Below are 27,871 nucleotides of genomic sequence, written 5' to 3'. Positions count from 1 at the left end.
ACCACTTGATCGATTTCCTTGTGAATGCATAATATGCCAACAATTGGTCAGATTTATCAGCACCGATTTTGAATTTGTTATAGTCTACTACTGCTGATGGTTTGGATTTCTCGTGGCTCCTCCTTGCTGCGGATACTTCAATCATGTCATCATCATGTGCAGTGCTCAGCATGTACAAGTCTCGAACATCTCGCCACTTTATTGCTAGAAGGTGTTCTTTCTGCAGTGACATTTTTTCACCCTTTTTCAGTTTTTTCGCGAACTCAAATTTTGGCATTCCTTTCCGATTTGGCATCACGGTGCCAGCTGCTTTAGTCTGACAGTCCCACAGATGGACATAAATGGTGGGGCTTGAAAACCATCTATCCATATACACTGTGTGCCCCCTATTTTTTACTGGTTCTCACAGTCTTTCAACAACATTGAAGGAAGAATTGTAATCCTCCACTGTGACATGGGCCCCAGAATACACTTCCATGTTGCACACGTAACCACTCCTCGCTTCACATAGTTGAAAGATCTTGATTCTATACTTCTGTGGCTTTCCTCTCATGAACACACGAAAAAATATACGTCCCCAAAATGGACATATTACTTCATAGATTGTCAATGATTCATCAGGAGAGTAACAATTCTGAAAACTTGTTTTCAGGCAGTCTAGTATTGGTCGGATTTTGAACAGAGGATCGTAGCCTGGATGGCGCCTTTGTTTTTGCTTATCATTGTCGTTTAGATGCAACATTGTCAGAATAGCGAGATCGGTCTCTCGACATTCCAATGGACTTTGCGTAGTCAGTTTTTAGAATTGGTGTTGTACTCCAGTAGTCCCGGAGAAAACGTTTACGAATCAAACACATGCGATTCACTACTGCAAAAAATAACTTTAGTTCATTCAGAGTCACTGGTTTCCACTGCGCATGCTCTGATTTAGGTTTCAAAGTGCCTTCTTGCTTCTTTAGATGTATTTGCTGTACGGCATATCTGTTACTTTCCACTCGGATAACATTCAGTACATTACTGTCAAAAAATAAACTAAAGAAATCTAGAGGTGAAGATTCTGCAGAAATACCAAGGTTATTAGCATTCAGTCCTGGTGCACCAGAAAAAACGGGCCTGTTCACAGGAGTAATAACTTGTTTCCATTGTGTTCCCGTGCTTCTCACCTCCCTCCATCTTTTTGAGACTAGTTCTTCTGGTGATGAATCTGATGATTCAGCATCCTGAGGGACTTGTATATTTTCATTTTCTTCTTCACGATCACTTTCATACAGATCAGTATCTGAATCGTTCATAAGTTCCGTAATAATCTGTTTACTTATCCGTGGGCTGTATGTACGCATAGGATTTCCTTTACTTGTACGAGGTCCGAGATCCATATCTCAATAATTATACAGTATAAATCGACTACTTGAGAGATGATTGCAGACTGTTGGCTCACTACACTTTCATTCTAAATCTGTGAGGTCATGTAATCAATCTATCATTAGAACACACGCACATAAATTTGAGCTTATCTAACCGGAGCGTGCGAAGAGTATATATGTCAGCAATTACGTAAGATCTGAGTGCACATGGCTATGAAACATCGTCCCTAAGTTGCACCACCAATCACTATCGATTGACGCCACCACCTAACGATAGTAAACGAAATCGACAACACGTCAAAGCAAAAACGAATTCGATAACGTGAATAGCTTTTGAGTGGCTGAATTTCAAATATCGTGGTAGTAGTATTACTAACAGTGGCACTCAGGCGCACGCCGTGTTGTAGTAGTATTACTACCGGCGGGCGCATAGTGTTAACTGTCTGGTGGATTTGCTGCCTTACTCAGTGCTGCAAATTTGTTTGTTTTCACTTTGCTGATGAACATAGTTATTTCTCTGCCTTAGGAGCCACGGTGTGCTATATTCATTATATCACCACTAGGTTTCAATTGATCGCTTATCTGCCTCTTGTCAGTTGTCTATGGGCTGTTGAATTTAGCAGGTACCATGGCACTACATTGAGTGAAGCACTCGCTTGCTCCCGTAAGAGTTTCTTTAACACTTGTTGTAGGACGTGTTAATTCCGTGTAAGCTTGTTTTATAGTTCATGCACCTCGTCCGTTTTTATGCAAGTATTATTCGTGAAACTCATCTCGCTGTGAATGTTCCAATGTTACTTTTCACATCAGCAAATATGTTTCAGATCTATTTCATTGCTGTAAATATAGGAGATTACTTTTGTTTTGTTCACGAATTGTTTCTTGATCACGTTCAAAAAGTTATTACTTATTTATTTGTTTTGAAAGGGGTGAAAGATTGACAACCGTGGAGGACATTCATCAAGTTGTTCTAGAGTTTTCCGATGATCCATCTTCAACCTGAATTCTGCGAGGATGTTCAAATTTTTTTTTTGTTAGGGGCTTTACGTCGCACCGACACAGATAGGTCTTATGGCGACGATGGGATAGGAAAGACCCAGGAGTTGGAAGGAAGCGGCCGTGGCCTTAATTAAGGTACAGCTCCAGCATTTGCCTGGTGTGAAAATGGGAAACCACGGAAAACCATCTTCAGGGCTGCCGATAGTGGGATTCGAACCTACTATCTCCCGGATGCAAGCTCACAGCTGCGTGCCTCTACGCGCACGGCCAACTCACCCGGTGTTCAAATTTTTATGGGTACTTAGTTGTGATGGAGGAAGAAGAGGATAGCGATACGGATCAGTCAGTGGATTCGGGAGCAAATGAACCGGACAACGGAGATAATTTAAGATTTTATTTACATAAAGACTTGGACACAATCTGGTATAGCAAATCGGTTATTGAACCAGGCAAAACAAGGTCAAGAAATGTAGTAAAGCTTTTTCAGGTATAAAACGAGTTGCAAAGGATACTAGAAATGAGCTCGATGCGTTTCTTAAATTCTTTGATGTTGTTATCATTGACAATGTGATGACAATGACCCAAAGTTGGGATGTCAGTGTGACTTCATGATGTTGGATGGGTAGGTTAAGCGCCAGGTATCCCAAACAATGGATACCGATGAATGCCTCAAATGTCACACTAATGGTAATCATGTGCAACCAGTATCAGTCATATGACGGCATCCTAGCAAACCTGGTTTTCATCGCAATAAATATGTACATATTAAATATAATTGGATCTGAATTATTGTCAATATATATGTAGGATTACACCAAATAACTCTAAATCATACATGTAAGGTTTGCACATGACCATGTAAATATCGCATAACAACTCCAGCTAGACATGAGATTCTGATCTTGTGAGGGTAGGTTCTCACGACAGATAATCACCACTTAAATAATAATAATAATAATAATAATAATAATAATAATAATAATAATAATAATAATAATACCTGAGACAGACAGGCGTCTCGTGCAATGGCAGTAATTTAATATAAATGAAGGGATATGAAAGGATTCCCTATATCTAATAAATAATAAGATTAAATATGGGATGGCTGATTTATTGATATACTTCTTGGCATTGTTTTGGAGGAACAACATTACATTGTTGATCTGATAAGAGAGAAGTTGGCGATAATGGCGGTATACTGACCTCCAACAGTGACATACTTGAAACTATGACAATAACATGCCCGTTAAATCAAATTCAGTTTACAAATAGGTATAATAATCATAGAGTTAGTAAATAATACACTAGAGGTAGCATTGGCGCTGCAGTCGCGTGCGAAGTTGAACGAGCGCGCTGTTTGGCAAAAGCTGGATTGTTTGGCACTGGCAGTACTGGAGCTTCCCGCTAAATTTAAGTATATACTTCTCTGAAGGAAAATGCCAGTCTCCTGTGCAGCTTATGGCTGCATAGAGAGGTTCATAAAGGGTAGTGGCGTATCATTTCACATGTACGTTTCCTTGAAATTCATTTCCGTGCGTATAAAATAATACGTTGCATGACACTTATTGTCATGTGAATTGGGCTACGTAGGCTGACTTAATGACTGATTCCCCTGTCGGCGTGAATGAATTTCTTTGGATCTTTCCTTGAAGACTGAAATTAATGTTTTAGGAAATATAAGGGATGACATTTTCCTTTCACTGAAAGCGAATATGCAGAAAAATACCGAGCGAGTGGCTGTAGGCTTTAGGTCACATAGCTGTCAGCTTGCATTCAGGAGATAGTGGGTTTGAACCCCACTGTCAGGAGCCCTGAAGATGGTTTCCAATTTTTACACGAGGCAAATGCTGGGGCTGTACCCTAATTAAGGCCACAGTCGTTTCCTTCCCACTCCTACCCCTTTCCTGTCCCATAGTCGCCGTAAGACCTGTGTGTGTCGGTGCGACATAAAGCAAATTGGTACAAAAAAGAAAATAAGAAAAGATGTACATGATAGCCTGGAATTGTGCTTCGTTTTTCACTTTCTGTGTATATTTATAGCATTAAAAGCTATTGAATATATTTTCTGTATATACAGTTTGTTGCTTTCCCTTCGTACAATACGTGTAGCAGTCCCCATTCATACCTTACCAGATTTTAAAATATAGAGACTATTATAGATGTCCTGCACCGTGTGAACATCTGAGTCCTTTACTTTCGTCAATATTATTCCCTGAAAAGTCATATAGAGATATAAGCATAATAAATTATTGACCAAGCGAGTTTACCGCGCGGTTAGGGCCACGCAGCTGTAAGCTTGCTTTCGGGAAATAGTGGGTTCAAACCCCACAGTCGGCAGCCCCGAAGATGGTTTTCGTAGTTTCTCATTTTCACACCAGGTAAATGCCGAGGATGTACCTTAATTAAGCACACGGGCGCTTCCTTCCCACTCCTAGTCTTTCCCTATGCCATCGTCGCCATAAGGACTATCTGTGTCGGTGCGATGTTAAACAAATTGTAAAAATTATTATAAGTATTTTTTCGGTTCTCTTCAATCATTTAATTTACCACTCTCCCTTTCTATTAACGGAAATCATTTTATAAGTTAAAATCTTAAAGCGATTCATGCATTTCAGGAAAAACTAAATAAAAACTCCATAATAGTATGAAACCACAACCGAGTGTCGTATTTCCACTTGTAATCGCGTTTAGAAAACATCGACAATAATAATAATAATAATAATAATAATAATAATAATAATGGCTTTACGTCCCACTAGCTACTTACACGGTTTTCGGAGACGCTGAGGTGTCAGATGTTTTCCCACGGGAGTTCTTTCATGTGCCAGTAAATTTATCTGCAAGAGGCTGACATATTTGAGCATCTTCAAGTATCATCGGGCTGAGCCAGGCTCGAACCTGCCAACTTGGGTTTAGAAAGCCAGCGTCTAAACCAGCGATAACAATATTTTGTCTACTTTACCCCAAAATCTCGCCAACGCTTTTAGGCCTAAAAACTCGCTCATCCGCTTCGTACAAGAGAGGACATTTTCGGCCGTTGAGCAGAACTATACCAAAGTCCTGGTCATTTACACAAAAGATAGCGAAATGTACGTGCCCTCCTTCTAAATCTATGTTGTTAGAAGACTTAATATGAACAGTATATTGATTTTGTGTTTCTTAACTGCACCTGAACACCGTGCTCTTTTATCACGCATTTCTCTTGTATTTATGCTTTTAGGGCTTTCTTTCTTACTGGAGAGAAGCATCGCAAGTATACTGTAATATCTGAGAATGTTTACATGTAAGAATTTTAAACCATATCTGTATCCACACAGTTTTAAAAGTCCTTTATTTACATTGATGAGTATACGTTGAAGGTTAGGTCAAATGTTCCACCTTTACAATACTAAGATTCTTTATTAACTAAATATTTACATGATTTTTAATTATATCGGGACATGTTTCATCTACCTTGCAGACATCATCAGCCATAAAAACTTTTGAGAAAAAGCTACAAGGACAAGGACAAAGTAACACATTAAAATAATTCGGATAACCGAATATGTCATTTAAAATGGTGAAGAATTCGGAACTGTTTTGAGCACAGCACTTAAGAATACCGTTGACATTAAAATTAAAATTGTCCACATGGGATGATACAGTAAAAACTTGCGTTAAAATTCTTCCTTTTTGTGTGATGTGTTAATATATAATATTCTGTTATGTCGTGAAGGCTTGATAATGAATTGCACAATGTTCATTCCAATAGGATAATAACGATGTATAAGAAATCCAGCGAGCATATGTTAAAGCCGTCTTATTGGTGTAGTATTGGCATTTCCTGTTGAGAAGTTAGGTGGAAAATTTGAACGTGATGACGTAATGTGGAATGTGCAGTAGAGGGCCGTTCTCGTCTGTCTGACAGCGACTAGTTACTTTGTTACTAGTGTTACTTTGTCCTTGTCCTTGTAGCTTTTTCTCAAAAGTTTTTATGGCTGATGATGTCTGCAAGGTAGACGAAACATGTCCCGATATAATTAAAAATCATGTAAATATTTAGTTAATAAAGAATCTTAGTATTGTAAAGGTGGAACATTTGACCTAACCTTCAACGTGTACTCACGACAATACGGGCTTTATAATGAAGTTTATTTTATGTAATATTGATGAGTATAGCGGAGTGAGCTTTTTGCCAAACAGCTGAGATTTCAACATGCTCCGCTGGCTACAGCGATTCTCTCGTAGACGGTGGCGCCAATGCTACCTCTAGTGTATAATTTACTAACTCTATGATAATAATAGTTAGACCATGTGAAGAATTTAAATAAGTCTTTACATTAACTTTAAATCAAGAAATGATAAAAATATTTTAAAATGTAATACATGAAAATCTTACAAGAAAATGACTTGAAATACCGTTTGAAAATTGACTTGAAATATACAGTAGAACCTCGATAATTGGAAATCGGTTCATTCAAAATCTCGCCTAATTTGAAGAAGCTCTCGTTCCCAAAAGTATGAAGTACGGTTTTGCATGTTATTTAAATTGTTTAATTCGTAATTCGACGAACAATGTCGATCCCGTTACCAAAATTCAGACTTCTAATTCAAAACTGCCTTTACAATTTAAAAAATGGTATTTTACAGAGTAATGTAAATTCAAAATATCTATGCATCATCTACGTCAAACTTACAGGCCAGTAAGTTTGACGTGCATTGTATGTAAGCTTTGGGAAGGCATTCTTTCTGATTATATTAGACATGTTTGTGAAATTTATAACTGGTTCGATAGAGGCAGTTTGGTTTTAGGAAAGGTTATTCCACTGGAGCTCAACTTGTAGGATTCCAGCAAGATATAGTAGATATCTTGGATTCTGGAGGTCAAATGGACTGTATCGCGATTGACCTGTCTAAAGCATTTGATAGGGTGGATCATGGGAGACTACTGGCAAAAATGAGTGCAATTGGACTAGACAAAAGAGGGACTGAATGGGTTGCTATATTTCTAGAAAATAGATCTCAGAGAATTAGAGTAGGTGAAACTTTATCTGACCCTGTAATAATTAAGAGGGGAATTCCTTTTCTTATATATATAAATTATATGAGTAAAGGAGTGGAATCGGAGGTAAGGCCTTTTGCAGATGATGTTATTCTCTATAGAGTGATAAATAAGTTACAAGATTGTGAGCAACTGCAGTATGATCTCGAAAATGTTGTGAGATGGACAGCAGGCAATGGTATGTTGATGAACGGGGTTAAGTCAGGTTGTGAGTTTCACAAATAGGAAAAGTCCTCTCAGTTTTAATTACTGCATTGATGGGGTGAAAGTTCCTTTTGGGGATCATTGTAAGTACCCCTAGGTGTTAATATAAGGAAAGATCTTCATTGGGGTAATCACATAAATGGGATTGTAAATAAAGGGTACAGATCTCTGGACATGGTTATGAGGGTGTTTAGGGGTTTTAGTAAGGATGTAAAGGAGAGGGCATATAAGTCTCTGGTAAGACCCCAACTAGAGTATGGTTCCAGTGTATGGGACTCTCACCAGGATTACCTGATTCAAGAACTGGAAAAAATCCAAAGAAAAGCAGTTCGATTTGTTCTGGGTGATTTCCAACAAAAGAGTAACGTTACAAAAATGTTGCAAAGTTTGGGCTGGGAAGAACTGGGCGAAAGGAGACGAGCTGCTCGACTGAGTGGTATGTTCCGAGCTGTCAGCGGAGAAATGGCGTGGAATGACTAGTAGACGAATAAGTTTGAGTGGCGTCTTTATAAGTGGGAAAGATCACAATATGAAGATAAAGTTGGAATATAAGAGGACAATTTGGGGCAATATTCATTTATAGGAAGGGGAGGTAGGTATTGAAATAACTTACCAAGGGAGATGTTCAATAAATGTCCAATGTCATTGAAATCATTTAAGAAAAGGCTAGGAAAACAACAGATAGGGAATCTGCCACCTGGGCGACTTAGCTTTCGATGATCCGGCCACCACCGGGGTCTGGTGTCGTGTTGTAATCCATCCTGGGCAGTTTCCTTACGCTTCACATATTTATTCCATCTTGATGACACACTCACAAATTAGAATACTTTCACTCCCATTGTGCACTGAAAAATAATATCACACTTTGTTATGTAGACCAAGCACAATTAAATTAATGAAATAAATGAAAAATCTAATATTCTACTTGATATACTGTAATCATTCCTATATACAAAAAGTATAAACGGGGAAAAAAGACTCGTAAGTCCACTAATCAGTTCAAACCTACTTACTCATCCCCTCCTCACACATCCCTCTTCCAACTCCCATGCATATGGAAGAGAGGCGAGCTGGGCCCTGTCGTCTTTGTGGTCGTCACAAGTGGAATAATACAACCATCAAGAGCAAATAGTGTGCCTTGTCTGGAAGAATAACTGTATTCGGGAGGTACTTTCTTTGACATGTTAACGTGAAGCTGCACAAGAACTTGATTAAGATTATTGCTCTTGAGTTTTCTAAGTTTAGGCTATAGTTTTATTCCAGCAGGTTAAATTTGAGGTTTCCTACACCTTTTTCAAGTTTTTCTGGCAAATATTTCCCTTGATAGTTAAATTGAATTTTGCTTTTCTTTACCTTTACCTTCTAGTTAGTCATTTCTGCATTTTTCTTTCACAGAATAAAATTAAATTATCAAACTGTGTCTCTTATTTCATGTTGAAAACTAGTAATTTCTGTAGATCCCTTAATCATTTCCAAAAATTTGCATGTAAGTGCTATTTTGTAGGTGGCGCACTCCATGTGGTGTGCACCCATTAGTGTAATTTTGTAAGCCACGCCAACCAGACGGTTAAGTCATTGCAGATCACATAGCATTACATTTCATGGATATGCCCAGCTCTGGGAGATACGATCCTCCATTTCTGCCGTAACCGAGGGACATTGGTGTTACTTTTAAAAAAAGTTATTTTAGTAATGATATCAAAGATTCGTTGATTTTTTTTAAGTGGGTTGTTTCATTTATATTTCTTAGATGTTTGTGTTTTTCAGTGCTTTTTAATTATGCCAATTTTGGTCTATGTAATGGCTGATTATGGCATCAAAATAAGGTTGAAACTAGTTCCGTTAGTGTTTTAATGAGAATATAATCAATTTTTAAATTAAAATATAGTTATTGATAATTACATATTGAATAGGTGGACCCACTCCTACCCTATTTAAGATGTTACAGAAATACAAAACACTAGAGGCGAAGGAGAGATGGTATACCTTTGACCTCGGTTACTATATAAAGTTGGGGTTATTTAGTGAAGATAATGTTTTATTTAGATGGTGCTTTGTTAAATTGTATGCGTAGAAACCAGTCATAGTCTTTATTGCCGTGACTTTAGTAGTTGTAATGTTTAACATCTTAAAAGTTGGCTGAGGGGAGCATCTATTAAACCAGAACTGTTGGTGCAGTGGCCAAGTAGATTTTTGTAGGCAGTTGTCAACATGGATCAATTGTATATTATCCAGAATAGATGTCTGAAAAAGGAAAAGAAAGTATCAAACCACTGTTTGGTGAAGAATAGGAAAGATAAGTAAAGATGTATGTTATATGATACTTATCCCTCTCTCACAGTTTCATGGATGTCTTTCTACTATAGCAATGTGCACCACACTGAGTGCTGTATTGAAGCAGAGGCTGGCTGTAGGAGTTTAGGCTGAGGGAAGGGTGGAGGAGGGGAAGCAGCAAGGGGATGTAGGGCTGGTGAGAGGCTGGTAGGGATATTGGAGTTTCTGTTTATATTGGATTTGTGTTTATTTATGATTACGTCAAATAAAATGTTAGAGGCTTTTCAGAAATTTCATTGAGGTTGTAATTTGAATTAAAACAGTGTTCCAAATGAATAACACAATTTTCAAGAATGTTGAGCAGAGTACCCTTGTCTGTAACCTTTAATATATCAATATATTGCCCAATAAAAGTAAACTTATGATTGAAATCAGACATACGTTGACCCAGAAGCATTCTGTTGCATATTCTTAAGCATGAGAATGTACATCAGCCGTGGTAATCGTGGTTGGTTTCCCCATGTTGAAATACTGCACAAAAACGGCAATTTCATTCGATAATTTCTAAACCTAAACCTTTACCTGTCTTTCACAGGAACTGGATTCACATTACTAGTTCATTGAATTACCCGCTTCAAGTGCCGTTGTGATCAAGAGTGTTCCATTCTACTTCATTTGTGAGGCACTATTGAGAAGAAAAAAAATATCCTGACTCTAACATCTTTGCTCTGACAGCAGATTGGTTGCGCTGCTCTCTGGATGTCGGTTCTAAAACTTACGTTTCCGTTGTTAATTGGAAAACGTTTCTAATGGTGAGAAAGTCAAATAGAAGCTTTCGTGTATTTTTTAGGAGTAGGCTTACAATATTCATAATTAGTTTTAAAGAAAGCTTTATTTTTCACTCGAATTCAGAGATAAAATTTTTCTTGAAAATTTCATGATTGTGAAATTATTTTGTGGAATCTGATCAATTTTGCGACAGTTCAGATTCATTATGTATAATTTTGTGCCTTTCTTTATGGGGTTCATATCTTTAAAACATTAACTCTAGTTTTTAACACATTTTGTGCATATTATTAATTCCAAAAAATCACACCCCTTAATAGATTTTTCACTAACTAAGAAGCAGTCTTTTAAGGTTCGTAAATTCTTTTATATAGCAATATAGCACAGTTCAGGCGGTTTGTGCACATGTGCTGAAGATTATATTACAATTATTACTCTTCACATAAATAATAACTAAATATTGTATTTTAGTGTGTAATAATATATCAGAATGAACAAGTACCTGCAGCAGGAAATTGATCAGAAATCCAATAAATCTCAATTAAGTATCAGTTTCAAGAATATATAATTGTTAAAGTAACGATACCACATAATTGACTTCTTGGTGATTTTGGAAGTTTTAGTTGGTTCATAGTACTGCTGAGTTGCGTGCCAACTGGTAACATGGGAACTATGAGTTTTCCTCTCAATCTTTAGATATTCTAGCAAGAAAAGTTCTGCGTAACTGTAGTCCACTAAATAAACTTCCAGTACCGTGGAATTTGCAAAACGATGCGGGAACTCGGTGAGCTCATTCTTAATTCTTGTGAAATAATTGGTGACAGCTGGAACTTAGCAAGATCATTCTGGATTGATGTGAAGTTATTGGTGACAACAAGTACAGGAAGCAATGCATATCCGTACATTTCATCAGCAAAAAGTAAGTTATGAAGTAATTTCTCATGTAGTATTCATCATTATGAATCAGCTTAAGGAATTTATTTATATATAATAATGGGTCCTATATTTATGACTTAATTTTTTATTTAGTACCTGGAATTGTAAATTTCGCTTCTACTTCGTCATGTTTACTTTTGTTGTGGTACTAATTCTGTAGATTTTAACACGATGGGTGTCTCTTTGGAGATTACTTTCTTTACAGAGGATGGGATTTTATCCCAGGTACGTCTTGTATATGGAAGCTCTGTTAGGTGCTTAACAGGAGTGAGGAATATTACCCTGTAATATAGCATGCTTGAAATATGAATAATTTTATTATAATTATTATCGTTACTGTTACTGTTTTATTATCAAATATAATTTTTACATCTGCATTAGAGAAACATAGTTTTGTGACTCAAATATTGTAGTTTAATAATTATATCCAGCAAGTCTGCATTACATTTTCTAACACCTTTCATTCTTGATTTTATATAGTTAGTCCAAGTACGGCTGCTGGTATTGAAGCAGTTGAATTGCCCAGTATCATTATTGTTGGTACCGGTACGACAGTACTCGTTTCAAAATGAAAATGAATAAGTAACCTATTCTACTGTAGACTTGTCAGTTGTACATCAATTAATTATCAATAACGATGACTTTTTTATTGTTTTAGGTGGTACCATCACCATGGAAGGTTTAAGTCCATGTTCCATTGAACAGTGAAGTTAATTCAGCAAATCCTACCATCGGCAGCGCTGAGGATGGTTTTCCGTGATTTCCCATTTTCAAACGAGACAAATGCTGGGGCAGTACCTTAATTAAGTCCACGGCCACTACATTCTCAATCCTAGCGCTTTTCCATCCTTGCATTACCGAAAACCTTCAATGTGTTAGTGTAATGTTAAAACACAAGAAATAAAATTCTACAAATTCAATTTATAAAGATGAGGATTTTATACCTTTTACTTGAGATTCTTCATCAGAGGTAGATCAGAAAACAATAAGGAGGAGAATGTGAAGGAGGGGCATATATTTTGTATTTTATGGTGATTTAAGTGAGAGCAGGGGGGAAAAAATGGACCTGTGAGGAAGAGTTGAAGAAAAATAAAAACAACTGAGGATGGGAGGGGAAGCTTATGTAGGATATAAGACAACCTAAAGTGGTAGATTTACGCATGAGACTCGTAGAGATGGCAGAATATTAGGCTTAGCATGATTTTCAACATTGTGTGAAAAGTTGTCTCTTAGGTACTTTAATACATTTTCCAATGATGACAGGTTGGCAATATTTAACCCATATTGGAAGGGGGATCTAGGTACCCAGTCTTGTAGACCTCATTTGACGAAGAGACCTGGAAAGACCCATGGCAAATCCAGGAGGAAAAGAACATTGGTATATAATCTGAGAATTGGAGAGGAAGGACTTCTGGCATGTAAGAAGAATGTACTGGATAGAACCATCTACACACGGAATGCATCTGAATGCAGATGTATCACACCTCAGAGTAAGGGGAGATTTGAGTACGGAAGGAAAATCCCATCTCAAAGCATTTCTGAAGAGTCTTATCAAAATTACCTTTCCACTGCTGTCTGAAATCTTCCTCCAGGCAGTATCTGGAGCCTACTATATGATCAGTACATCAGTTGTTACAGTGTCGACAAATAAAAATGCAATGAGACGGTAAGGTTAAGCCTTTTAAGTTGGGACTTATTTAATTAATAAGATGTTTCAGGAGGTTAACATTAGCTTGTTCTCCCCTTGGAAAGATGATCTGTGCTGCAGTCACAAGGCTGGAGACCCCAGTGAGGATATTTTACAGCAACACACAAAATGGAAGGATCAAGTGAAACTATGTACTGTATACACAGTGGACTTACCAGGCTTTGAAACCTGCTCCATGCTTACAGATGAATGCTATTTATTACAAAATGAAGTTAACCGTCCACAACTTCATGCTGTATATGACTTGGGAAATCATGATGCAGTTTGTTAATGGTTTGATGAAACCCAAAGAGAATTAGTAGCATTGAGTTTTGTGACATGTATCTTGGACACTTTGTCCAAAATAGTACAAGAAAGTCCTGTTCATGTAATTTTGTATTTTGATGGTTACACTTATCAGAATAAAATTGTGATCTTAGCAAATGCTTTGCTAAAGTTTGCAATGACTTCAGGTCACGCTCAGATGAATGCGACTCTGTTCACAGTGCTATTTAGCGTAAACTCCAAAGGAGGAATATCACCCTCCCAAATCAATACGGTCTCATATTGAAGGAAGCAAGAAGGAATCTGTGACTCTATGAGGTCTATTATTTAGACTACTCTTTCTTTACAAACTACAGAAAGAAAGCTGTGGATTATAATTCTATTCAGCCAGGCAGGATGAAACAGTCCCAGACCTGAGGGCTATAAAATGGTCCTGAAGGTGGTATATTCTACAAACTTGCATTTGATGAAGAGTGCTGAGAAATGCCAAGTCACCCAAAAAAATTAACAGCAGAAGTTAACTTCGCCTAGCTGTATTCCCAAAGATGAAAATAAAATTTAAATGGAAACATCTGTAGCATCTAAAATCTGTTCTGCCAGAGGACTCTTCATGTAAATAATTAAAGATTGTATAATCATTCTTCAATGGACAGTATGGAAATGATAAAACTGGATAAAAATTTTGTTCAGTGTTTAAGGATGTACAATACTGCAAAACCAACGTTTTTCCTATGAAAGTAAGAGTAAAGTGAGTATAATTCTGTTTCTCAATAGGTTTTCCCCCTAACCATTTCTCTGTAAAGGATTATATTATTTTGTTGTTCTCAAGTATTTTTTTATATTTGATGAGTGAATAAAATATACAAGCAAGGGCATTTCTCTGCAATGGTAAAGTGAGTATAGTGATAGTTTTCAGGTAGTTTTAGTATTTTAATATTTAATTAGTGAATAAAATAACTTTGTAACTAGACATTTCTTTGCATCAATTTACCATCCCACCACTCCACTATCATTGCTGAAACTAATGAGCCTGGCAAGAATGAATATATGATACTGCATGTAGCATTTTTGATCCTATTAAAGTTCTTCTAATGTTGCAGACTAACATAACTAATTAAAAGGATAAAATGTGTATATTCCAAACAGTTATCTAGTGTAGTATACAATTGTAATGTTAGATTTAAAATTTTAGGTCAGTGCATATTCTTTCATAGTTTCTGGACAGTTTTGTTCGTTTCATGTAAAATTAATATTTTGATTGTGGCACAGTATTGTTTCTTCAATGACGATATAGAGAATTTCAGAGGTAGGTTTGAACTTTGGACTTTAGTGTACAAGAAAGTCAGTTGATTCTGCTGCAGTAGTTTTGTTCCCAATAGACTTTGGTAACCCTATTGTTTCCATGAATTATATATGTCCAGTGTAATTCAAAGTAGAATGATCATCAGTCAAAGGGAATGCATAGAATAAGTCTGCCTGTATATAAGAAAAATAGAAAAGAATAGTAAGTTATGGGTGGGGATAAGGAGTAGTGAACACAGTGGTTAGAACTGTGCCTGAAACACATGCTTCGGACTAGACTTAGTTGACATTTAACATATGGGTGACGGGCCCCGAGAAATCTCGTAGTACGCTCGCCAGCGGTAGGTGACGGGCCCCGAGAAATCTCGGTTTTATTCACGACATTGTTTTCGGTCTTCCTGTGACATCTCGTGACCATATCTTGAACTATTTCGGACGTGCACATTGAGTAGAATAAATCGTAGATGTATATCTGCCACTTTTCTTTTATTCACGGCCTCTTTTATTCTTTGATTTAGTTTTGAAACGTCGACTTTCTTTCTGCCGGTTCAGTCAATGACAAGATGGAGCGCCCGCGGAATACGGTGTTAGCTGACGACGATATTTTAGAAGAATTATATGCCGATGATCGTTCAAATGGAAATAGTCTAATGAATTAGTGGAAATTGAATGTGAGAGTGATAGCGGAAGTGATATTCAAGCCTCTACAGGCCGTAATTTACCTAGTGTACTTATTTATTCAAGTTATTCTGACGACGACAACGATGTAAACGTTAATGATGTGTTAGGAATTGACACTGAATATGGTTTTGTAAAGGCAGATCCACTATTACTAGGGGCATGGGAGAGTACCCATACCACCTTTAAAGATAAAATATTGACTGGTTTAATATTTATTTACGTTTTTATAATCAAGTGCACCCTAGTATGCTTAGTAGAAAAATGTCCGGTCCACAGGGTATGTGACAAGCTCAAGCATCAGGTCAGCAATGTGTTAAGACTTGTCTTGGAAACCTATACTCATGCTGAGTAAAATCCTAGTGTCACTTTAGTATATGTAGCTGTTGAGTGGTGTTTTTTTTTGAGAGGAGCACTTGTGGCCTTAATCAACAGAAAACCATCTTCAGGGCTGCTGACTGAGTGGAATTAAACCTATAGGAATAAAAACTTCAATGCTACATCATCAGTCAGGCTGGGCTGAGTGGCTCAGACGGTTGAGGCACTGGCCTTCTGACCCCAATTTGGTAGGTTCGATCCTGGCTCAGTCCAGTGGTATTTGAAGGTGCTCAAATATGTCAGCCTGAGGAATAAAATTCTGACACCTGGGTGTCGCCGAAAACCGTACATGTAGTTAGTGGAACGTAAAGCAAATAACATTATTTATTATTCATCAGTCAGGGAGGAGAAAAAGCCCCTTATTAGGTTTGACAATAAACTAGTGCAGTATTCTAACTACTTGACTCCAAGGTGTCACTAGGACTTCAAGCGGGATTTTCACTAGGACTTAAGTTTGATGGCAGGAAAGGTATTCTGTCGTTAAACCCCAGCTAAGTCCTAAATTGGAAGCCATTGTTTCTCCACTCGACATAAGGTTAGGAAGGTGACATTGAAAAGAGAATTATCAACATGTATGTGCTTTTCATTAATAAATCATTTAAGGTAGATTTTACATTTTTTTGCTTATGAATTCATATTGAATACTTTCTTCTGTAACTACTGTACGTATGTACTTAATTATTTAATTAATTTATTATTTATTTCCAGATTCATGTATTACACAAGCCACCATACAAGTACCCTAAGGATCTTGCTGCTGGTAGATTGCGCATTGGCTATGTTTCTTCAGATTTTGGTAACCATCCCACTTCTCATCTCATGCAGTCCATCCCTGGACTTCATGATAAAGGAAAGGTTGAAGTATTTTGTTATGCCTTGAGTCCTGATGATGGGACAACCTTTAGGGCAAAAATTGCAAGAGAAGCAGAACATTTCATTGATCTGTCCCAGGTAAGAATTTTTCTTAGATCTGTAAGATTTTTTTTTTTCTTTCAGGAAAAATTTGCTTTCCTGGCATAGCCAAGGGATGCATGATGTAATAGACTCTTCTTCTCACTGATAGACACTGACCCCATATGGGAATGTTATCTGCAGCAAATGAAAACTCTTCGACATAAAAGTACATGCTGTACTTCAGTTGGTTCTTACTAATAAAATAAATGTCACTTCACCTGGTAACAGTAAACAAATATATATATCAAGGACAGGAAGGTAGGAAAGGGGTATCAATGTTTGCACAGGATGAACACAAGGACAGGCTAATACAGACAGGAGTAATAGAAAACGGTGCCACGGACATACATAAAAACACAGAAGAACAAGGACCAGTTCCACATCTCTAATCCCAGTTCTTCTAGATTTGTTTATTCTCAGTATGAGTACCTGACAAACCCTTCCCACTTCCTGGCTCCATGTAAGGGAGCATTCATTCATTCATTCATTCATTCATTCATTCATTCATTCATTCATTCATTCAGTAAGGGAGATAATACAGTTTGTTCGTCTCTTCTTGTCTCAGTTGCATTCTGCTATATGTATAAACCTTATCATTAAAACATACTTTACAAAACATTGTGAGGTTTTTCAGCTTTGATTGCATGAGTATAGGCAGTTGTTGCAAAACAGTTGCAAGTGATATTTCGTTCTGTTTAATTCCCTGCTAAGGAGGAAATTATTCCTGCTAAAATTCACCAGATTTCATTTTGCGTACAAAGATCTGTGCATGGGTGGTAGCAATGTTAGGAAATGGGTGAATCATTTCAAGGATGGAAACGTGGGCATCCTTTATCAACCTCATAGTGGTCACCCTTGAACTGCCTCCACCTGTACGCAATTTGGAAAGATTTGCAAACATCATTGAAGAAAATACTGTAGATGTGTCTGCTTATTAGTGAAGCATAACTTACGGTTGGACGTGGTGCATTGCAGGGAACAGTTATCAATTTCTATGTTTATTGACAAAAGACCACAAAGTTCAGTGATAAACCTTCCCTTAAGACCTACTAATATGTATTTAAAGGAAAGGGGTGATTTTTTTTTCGAGTATTGTGACAAGTGAAGGAAAATGGTTCCATTATTATGAACTGAAAACAAAATATCGTGAGCATGAAACAGCACCGTTGAAATTTGCCGACAAAAGATTAAGCAGTGACATCGCAGTCTGAGGGGAATATCATGGGAAGCATATTCTTGGATGAAGAGGGTGCATTTATTGAACCTTGGAAACAGACACTTGACATTCTCTGTCATACAATGTTCAGTAGATTATTTGGAAAGAAAATTACCTTTAGCGCAATAATACAGGGTGGCCCACTTAAAACTTTCACTGCAAATATATCTGGAACAACAAGAGATATTGAAAAATGACTTTTACGGGCATGAAAGCAGGGAAGGTGCTAATAAAAGTAAATACTATGAACCAGTCAAAAATGTAAGAAAATATTATTGTCAACATAAACTTACATTTTTTAAATGGACACCTTGTATTTTATCTTGTGCAATCATTAACATGAAAAATCACATAAGGAATGGCATTTGTTTCATCGCAATAGGTTAATTAGATCCCGGGGTATTGTGACGTGAAGTTGATGCTTGAGATAAATGAAATGTGCAGCAGTTGCACATCCCGAGATTCAAGCAAGAACCTCAGGTTCCTCTTAATCGTGATATGATTGATGTACTACGATGCGATATTTGCACTGTTATGGAGAGGCTTGAAACAATACCCATTTCCAGTCACACACAATGGAAAATAAAGAAAGGGTTTGCTCGTTCGTGTTCTGTTGATATCTACTACTGTACAGTACTAGAATGGACATAACTGTAACGAAATTGAATATCACCGGTCGGAGTATTACAAAATCAGTCGCTGACCAGGGATCTAACAGAGAGAGAAAAGGCTGGTTTATTGTACATAGTTATACGTCAATTACATAATGTTATATGACAAGTACAGGGCATGTTACCATACATTTTTAATTACTACATTGCAATTGAAATTTAACACATGGTGAAGTGATGACATAAACGTATGTTTGTACAGTAGTACGTACAAAACTAACTTACTTCTCAGTAACACACAAACATGTAACTTTGCTGTACGAATTATGTACATTCTGAAGTAATACAATACAGAGTTCTGTAGTGTGTAGGTAAATAAAACACACAGGAGAGAAACTATTATTTACATATCCCTTTGCTGTGGCAGGAAACTCTATTCTCATTTTCATCCCTCTTTATAACAGTGCAAATAACATTAAGCATAGCGCCTGTGGCATCGTAGTATGTCAATTACATCGCGATTAAGAGGAACGTGAGGTTCACGCTTGAATCTCGGGACGTGCAACTGCTGCGCATTTCGTTTATCTGAAGCGTCAACTTCATGTTGCAATATCTCAGGATACAATTTACCTATTGCACCATTCCTTATGAGATTTTTCATGTTAACGATTGCACAAGGAATAATACAGGGTGTCCATTTGAAAAAAACGTAAGTTTATGTTGAAAATAGTTTTTCTTACATTTTTGACAGGCTCATAGTATTCACTTTAATTAGCCCCTTCCCTGCCTTCATGCCCGTGAAAGTATTTTTTCAATATCTCTTGTTGCTTCAGATATATTTGCGAAGTGGGCCAACCTGTATATAGAAAACAGATGGAGAGTCGCCTCTTCATTCCATCTCTGATCCCTTCCTCTGTTCTTATCAAACTATCGTAATTTGTTGCCATTGCAAGAATGTATCCATATTCACTTCTTTTTACTATTTTATGTAATAGCTTCTTACTTCTGTGACAGTTTTCCTCTATTCTGGTAGGAACATCATCCCAGCACATTTTCTTTTCTTATTGATTTTTCATTTTACAGCCAATGTCTTGTTCCCATATTCCTGTGCTCGCTCTTCAATTTTTACCTCATTTCTTCTATCACCCATTTTTTTCTGTTGATCTCATTTTCTTTTCAGTATATTCATTTCAAATCTTGACAAGTAAATTTGTTGTGGACAAAACCTAGACGAGAGAGTTTTTCTCTGAGATATTGGTTTTCTGTGTCGATTTTATTCTAGTAACACTATAATCATTCTTTTCTATTTGCCTCAAGAGTGCACAACACTTATTTGCCATTCATCCTGTCACAAACCTTGTGTTAGGTGACGTATCACCAAAATTTGACTGGAATCGATGTTGATTTTTTAAATTATTATTATTATTATTATTTATTATTATTAATGGTTAGAAACTGGGCTGATAGAAAAGGAAGCAATAGGAGCTCTAACAAAACTAGTTTAGCATACAAACTAACTGTGAACGTCTACAATAAGAAGAATATTTCCATTAATGCAAAATTGAGACATTACCAGACAATGATCTGTACTGTAGCCTTATACGCAGCAGAAACCCTTAACCCGTCAAAGCCCAATGTTGCCTACAGGTGACACCTAATATTAATAACATTTCCTGCTCATCATTCTGGTTGCACTTCTCTGCCTGTTGGAAGTATTTAAAGAAAGGTCTTATAATTTGAAATGGACCCTTTTTGAACTCGCAGCCTGCATTGATCAGTCAGCTCTCGCTCAAATAAAAGAGGAAACAGACTGGATTGAAGTGGTGAAGCAACTGCAAATTATTTTGGCATGGAAAGCATGTGATAAAAGGTGATTTTATTTTGCATTTTATGCATGTATATTGCTTAAAGGTTCAATAATGAAAGTGATACATTCTTAAGCATAATATTATAATTTAAGCATATGCTATTGCCATGAAAAAGCATGGTGTCACCTGTAGGTGACATTGGTCACATCAAGTAGGCCTTTTTGTCCAGTTTCAATTATGGATAGTATCTGATATTCACTCCATGTTTTTTCTCTCTCTTCAGTCTGACACTGGATGAGCTAGTACAAATGTTGGAAGATGACAGTAATAATGCACCCCAGATGATATTATTATGTTTCCTCAAAATGCTGGGCAGTTTACGGATGAAGGAGGTGGCGATGAAGCAACTGATTCTGTCGATGTCAATCCCCTTCCTGGTAGATCGAGGTTGACAGTGTAAATATATGTGATATCAGCTTATGAGGGTAAGCCGATACCTTCTGATGAAATGCAGCGGGCATCTAGTCTTTCTAGGACAAATAAACCAGCATGTTCTACAAAAAGACACACTATATTGTGGGCAGCTACAGAGAAGAATAATTCTTCTTATTCTTATTTTATTTTCCAATTGCGTGAGGTGACGTGCACGAGGAACCTTCTGAATTTGATGAACCGCAACTGTCTTCAGTTCAGTTTTTTGAGTTACTGCTCACCGAAGAAAAATCTCATTGTGAAAATGTCCAAGTAATACGCTCCGCACAAGAACCATATGCTAGACATAACTGTGGTTAATTGCTACGCGATTTGGTTACTTCATAGACTTTGAGCCTCACCAAGGGTCTAAATCGGCTCCAAATCCAGGACAGTCCGAAAATGCGTTAGGGGCAGCAGTTGTCCTAACACTTGAATGTAGGCTACCAGCAAGCTGCGAACTGTAACTATACTGACCAATGTCACCTACAGGTGACACCCCTATATTTTCTTTGTGAACCACGTTTCCTGCAGTTTTTTTTGTAGTGTAGCTAACATAATCTGAAAGGAAATACATAGATTTATTTCCAGCACTCTGTTTGGGCTTTGACGGGTTAACCTAGTAATATTAGAAATGGTAGAATGAAAGAATCTGAGGAAGATACTGGGACTGCGAAGAAAAGAAGATGGTCAATTTAGAAGACGAGCAGACCAAGAACTACTATACCAAGATAGAGAAAATCTCAGACATCATACAAAAAAGGAGTGTGTTCTTTGGACACATCCTGAGAATGGACCAGGGGAGGTTAACACTGCAAATAGTACAATTTCTTGTGAACAAGAGAACCGAAGTACACTGGATCCAAGAGGTAGAAAGGGATCCAGAAGAAATGGGAATGCAGGAACCAGAGATATACAACAGAGTGACTTTGAAATAAAAAATTCAGACTCACACAGGTTTTCAGGACAGAACTAGACCCAGAACGAAATCATTATGGCCAGAAGAGTAAAGAAGTTTGCTAAGTATGAGAATGAAAGAATTTTGGACAAGGAGAAAGACCAAAAGAAACAAAGCTGATATGAATCAACATAGTCCTCAGATTGTCAAAACGAAAAGAATTATTATTGTTATTATTTAATAATAATAATAATGTTATTTGCTTTACATCCCACGAACGACTTCTGCGGTTTTCGGAGACGCCGAGGTGCCGGAATTTAGTCCCGCAGGAGTTCTTTTATGTGCCAGTAAATCTACCGACACAAGGCTGTCGTATTTGAGCAGCTTCAAATACCACCGGACGGAGGCAGGACTGAACCTGCCAAGCTGGGGTTAGAAGGCCAGTGCCTCAACCGCCTGAGCCATTCAGCCCGGCAGTTGTTGTTGTTGTTGTTGTTGTTGTTGTTGTTATTATTATTATTATTATTATTATTATTATTATTATTATTATTATTATTATTATTATTATTATTATTATTATTATTATTATTATTATAGAATTTGCTTGAAATCATACCCAGATATCAAAGTAATATCTTCATTTTAAAAATGTAAGTCTAAATGGTATCGGGGATTTAGTTTTAATTTCTGTGTGTTACTGTTTCAGATTCCATGTAATGGGAAGGCTGCTGACAGAATTAATGCTGATGGAATTCATGTTCTGGTCAATATGAATGGTTATACTAAAGGTGCTCGTAATGAGATATTTGCATTGCGACCTGCACCTATACAGGTGATGTGGTTGGGCTACCCTGGAACCAGTGGTGCTTCATTCATGGATTATTTGATCACTGATGAAGTAACTTCTCCCCTTGAACTAGCAAGCCAGTACAGTGAAAAGTTAGCTTATATGCCTTACACATACTTCGTGGGTGATCACCGGCAGATGTTTCCCCATCTGAAAGAAAGAGTTATTCTTACTGACAAGGTAAGTAGATCACATTAATGGTTACAGTTAATAAAACAAGCCCATTTTAATCATTGTTTCAATCCTGATAACTTTGGAGGTAAATTCTAAAGTATAAATATGATTCAATTTGTAGTCTTGAAAGTGTCATCCGTTCATACTGAGACTCAACAAATCTCATTTTTATTTGGCATCAGGTGATTCTGTACTGTTTAGGATTTTTGTTTACACTTATAGTTGTTAGCCCATTTAGAAATTAACATAATTAAATTTCTCTTGTAGACATAGGTTTCCATTCATTGCAATTTAATGAACAATTTAAATGCAATATGTTGAATTTCTTACTGTAGCAGAGGAAATATTCTACAGTGCAATCAAGTTGTTACCTAGTAGAAAGAATGATGCAGTGCTTTTCAAATGGAAATGTGGAAGAAACAGCTTGGCTTGGCCTTTGCTAACAGATGTATCTGGTCCTATGATCCCGAGATAAGGTAGTAGGTTTGATTGAAAAATATACAGATTCTGTTTACCAACATTGTTTATTTTCAAACAGGTATTATAGTAACTAAATACAATAGAAGTCCGCTATAGCGAGTACGGCATATAACGAGAACTCCGCTATAACGACTTTTTCATGTCCCTTCAAAATTCCTATATTAAACTGTGTATCGTCCTTCGGTTACAGCGAAAGCCCTATCACTGACGCATCCGTTATTACGAGAGATTAAGCACGCACGATTTTTTCCGTTACTGATATTTATGCACCCCAGCGATGATATTGCATGCGATCGATTACCTTCGGCATCGTTCCTCGCTATGTGAACTAGCGAGTTTTCTCGTCGACATTCGAAGGCGATGTTGGAGTCAATTAGTAATGCCTGTCGATTGCTGTTCCGTAAAGAAAATTCAAAATGAAAGAGAACATATTTTCGTAATAAATGCGTAAATAATGTATCCGTTAGCGGTTGTTAACTTGTTAAAAATTAAGGCTGACTAAACGACCGCTTAATTTTGAGGCTAAATACTGCAATTAAGTAAGAATGGGGTACACCTGAGATATGGCAGAGTGCTTAATGATTTCAGAGGTTAGTTAATATTTTCTCACATCTGGTTAAATTACGGAAAGGCTATTATGAAAATTTATAGCGAGAAGATTTCTCTACTGGCGCTTTAAGTGTGTTTTCATCATACGTATAGTAGGTTAAGTTTGGATAGCCGACGCTGTTTGAATAAAAAAACTGAAACGTTTGCAACAAAATGCGATCGATCATCTTCGGTACTGTATAGTTTTCTCACTTTGTGCATTTGCGAGCTCTCTCGTCGACATTTAAAGGCGATGTTGGAGTTGATTAGTAATACCCGTCGACTGCTGTTCTCTAAAGAAAATTTGAAATGAAATAACACGTTTTCGTAATAAGTGCGTAAATAACGTGGCCGATAGCAGTTGTTAACTCGTTAAAAATAAACAGTATCTTGATTTTAATGTTATATACGGAAATTAAGTAAGAATGTGATACACCTCAAGATACGACAGAGTACATCACTGGTTTCAGAGGGTATTTCATATCTTCTCGCGTCTAGTTAAATTTCGGAAAGGCTATTTACATGTAAATTTTTCGTGAGTAGGTTATCATTTCTTTACATGCGTTTCAAATATGTTTTCATGATACATATACGGTTAGGTTAGGTGACGCCGTTTGAAGAAGAAAACTGAAGTGTTTGTCACAGATACCTCTGGAGTGATACCGTATTTCTCTGAATTCAAGACATTTTTTTTCTCAGAATCTTATGCGAAAACTTGAGGGTTGTCTTGCATTCGCGGCCTGACAGTAAGTTAATGGATACCCCCGGCAACTACCGCGGTAACCACGCTGCTTCTTTTCACACGCGCACAAAACTCGTTGACAATAAACGACCGCCTCTTTACTATAGCCTACATCGCTAGCCGCGACAACCGGTTGTACATTGCCTGTGTGTAACTTCACTTGATCTCAAGAAATAGTGAAGAGAGTATGATGTTCTATCAGCTTCTAAAAAATGTTTCTCAAATCTGCAGAATGGCATCAAAACATGCGAGCCTTTGAATTCTTAGAAAGGCCATAGCTACTCAGTGGCAAATGCATCTATTGTACTTGACGCTTAGTAAAATTAAGTTTTATAGACAGCAGGAATATTTTCGTGATGGATAGTCGTATTGTAAAGATACCTGGAAAAGGTATTGCCGGCAAATTTTCAACGGGTTCTAGTCGATATTATGATGCCAAGTTAATTGTTATTAAACACTCGGAAATGTAGAACAGTTGTGCAGCCGCAAGAAAATACGGCATAGACCTAACTAAAGCCAATATTTGGCGTTAGCGTGAAGACAAAGAGCTAAAGAATGCCTACCGTACTGTACAAAAAATGCAGTGTTCCGCAACAAAGACGCTTTAAAGAAGTTGAAGATGAAATTGTGAGGTATGTGCACGAAAAACGCAAGGGCGGAATGACCATACCGTGGCGCAATAAGCTCGTTCGTTGACTTTCAACCTCCGCGATTAGGCTCATACTTCGCTAGCCGCTGAATTTGGCTGAACCCGGCAAGCAAGACGTGTGTATAGCGGTAGCCGGTTATATCTGACGCTGAGTAAAAGTAACAGGTTTATAGACAGCAAGAATAATTTTCTGATGGATCGTCGTATGGTAGAGACGCGTGGAATAGGTATTGCCGGCAAATTTTCAACGGGTTCGCTTCGGTATTATGCTGCCAATTTTAAGTTAATGGTCATTAAACCCGCGGAAATAAATAACAATTGTGCAGCCGCAGAAAAATACGGCATGACGAAAGTTAATGTTCGGCGTCTAAAAATAGTCTAAAAATGCGTAGGCCTACTGTACAACAAAGTACATTTTGAGCCTGATTTAAATTTTTTGAAGGAAAAAGTGGGGTCAATCTTGGATTCGGAGAATTACAGTACTATTTTTTTTTTTTTCAGAAAGAAATTAAACGTACACTTCTCACGTAGTATCGGATTTCGAAAAATAACAAACAAGTAAGCCGTAGTGTGGATGTCATCTGCGGAAACGCAAGTTTTGAACAAACTGATTGCCGTTTCATACCGATTTTAATGTGCATGGTTTTCCGACTTTTATACAAAAATCGGATATAACAACAATCCGCTATAGCGAGTAATTTTTTCGCTGTTATGAATTCTCGCTATAACGGACTTCTGCTGTATCATATATTGGCCATCTTGTTGTAGACCTTCTTAGGTGATGCCATTTAAGCAGCTTGCATACCAATTTCAAAATTCTGACTGCAATGTCATGTAGCAGCAAAAAAAAGACCTCTTCTGGATGGTTTCTTAAGGTGAGAAGTTAATTTTTACAAGAGGACAATGACTGAAGTACCGGAGTTTTTCAACTTGCTAATTATATCACACAAGATGTGCCAACATTTCCTGACCCCCCCTTTTAAAAATCTACTGCCTTGGTTGGGATTGGACACAGGATCATAAGTTGGACTATCCCTCTGATCCATTGAGGTATCTAGATCAGAAATAAAGTTGCAGTAAAACCTCGTTAATTCAAAGTCGTTGGGAATCAAAAATCGGACTTTGAATTACGTGATTTCGAGTTAACCGCCAATTCGCAATTCATAAGTACCAGCCCTTGCCGTCTTACAAAATATTTTAAGGCCCATTACTGCATGCAGTTAACCTTGATTCACATTTTATACCTTTCAAATGCCATGAAAAAAGAACTATTTCCAAAATGTATCCAAGAAGGTGCATTTACAGTATTCAAATAATGCACTTGGATATCTCACTGGCAAACATAACCTCACGCAACGAAAGAAAAAAAATGCACACAATTCAAAGATGAGGATAAATTATGCTGGTTCCCCTGTACAAATGCATTATATTTTCGATTTATGTACTGTTTGCAATTTTAGATGCTTTGTACTGGTATGGAAAGTGTCCAATGCCCTTAAAACATTGTGGCTTACTGAACTTTCCTATGGCGAGGGGATAAAGTTTCTTGCTTCCATGTGCATTGCAACGCACTAAAATGACCCCCATCCCCCACCCTTGTACGATTCCCGGGATGGCACTTTCTCCTTTAAAACCATAAGACAGTTTGGGCTCGCATTAAAATAAAGCAATGCAGTTTCATCGGCAATGACTCTTGTTCAGTGCCTATGAGCCACAGTTTTTCGTCATCTGTCGGCATCGCCAGTGTTCGCGGTTTCTGTTTTTCCGCACACTGCCTGTTGCGTGATATTAACGGCGTTCTTTAAAAGGTTGAATACAAAAGAATTCCGATTTAATTCAACTTAGTAATCATGAAGCGCACTGTAGACCCACCGAAGTGAGTGTAAGTTTGGAAAGCTACCCCTCCATGTTCCGGAACACGCGTTCTATTATGACACGGATAAATTTCGATTAGTTATTACTCTGTAACATACTATTGTTTTAAAATGTAAAGGCAGTTTCGAATTAAAAGTCTGAATTTCGGTAATGGGGCCGACATTGTACTTCAAATTACTAATTATCCGTATTTCGAATTAAACAATTTAAATAACATGCAAAACTGTATCTCATGTTTCCGGGAACGAGAGCTTCTTCGAATGAGTCAGGATTTTGAATTATCAAGGTTCTACTGTACTAGGTTATGGAGAAGAAATTCATGTAAGCTCACCAGACAAAAAATTAGTCACTCCTGGAGAAATAATTACAAGCGACATTTAATACCTTGTAACTCCGCCTCTGGACTTGATAACCGCCTGGATTCGGTTAGGAAGCGAGTCCACAAGGTTGTGCAGGTACGTTGCATCCAGATTAGGCCACTCGATGAGGTTTTGATAGCACAATTCCACCAAATTGAGGGGATGCTGATGCCGGCCTTTTACCAGCTGTTCTAACATGTCCCACAGATTTTCAATGGGATTCAAGTCAAATGATTTTGCAGGACAATTAAGATGTAATAGGGTG

The 27,871-nt window shown here is 37.4% G+C and overlaps 1 protein-coding gene across 4 annotated transcripts in view; it reads left to right on the top strand.

The window, feature by feature from the left end:
- Positions 1-27,871, top strand: part of sxc (O-linked N-acetylglucosamine (GlcNAc) transferase sxc) — a 378,462-nt gene that overhangs the window by 290,659 nt on the left and 59,932 nt on the right. For all 4 annotated transcript variants that reach the window (XM_067136873.2, XM_067136875.2, XM_067136874.2 and 1 more), the window contains 2 exons: positions 16,643-16,885; positions 22,599-22,919. In XM_067136873.2, the coding sequence (XP_066992974.1) occupies positions 16,643-16,885; positions 22,599-22,919 (564 nt within the window). The remainder of the gene's footprint in view (positions 1-16,642; positions 16,886-22,598; positions 22,920-27,871) is intronic.

Source organism: Anabrus simplex, chromosome 1 (assembly GCF_040414725.1).
Source record: "Anabrus simplex isolate iqAnaSimp1 chromosome 1, ASM4041472v1, whole genome shotgun sequence".
Lineage (NCBI taxonomy): Eukaryota > Metazoa > Arthropoda > Insecta > Orthoptera > Tettigoniidae > Anabrus > Anabrus simplex.
This window is presented reverse-complemented; position numbering and strand designations above follow the sequence as displayed.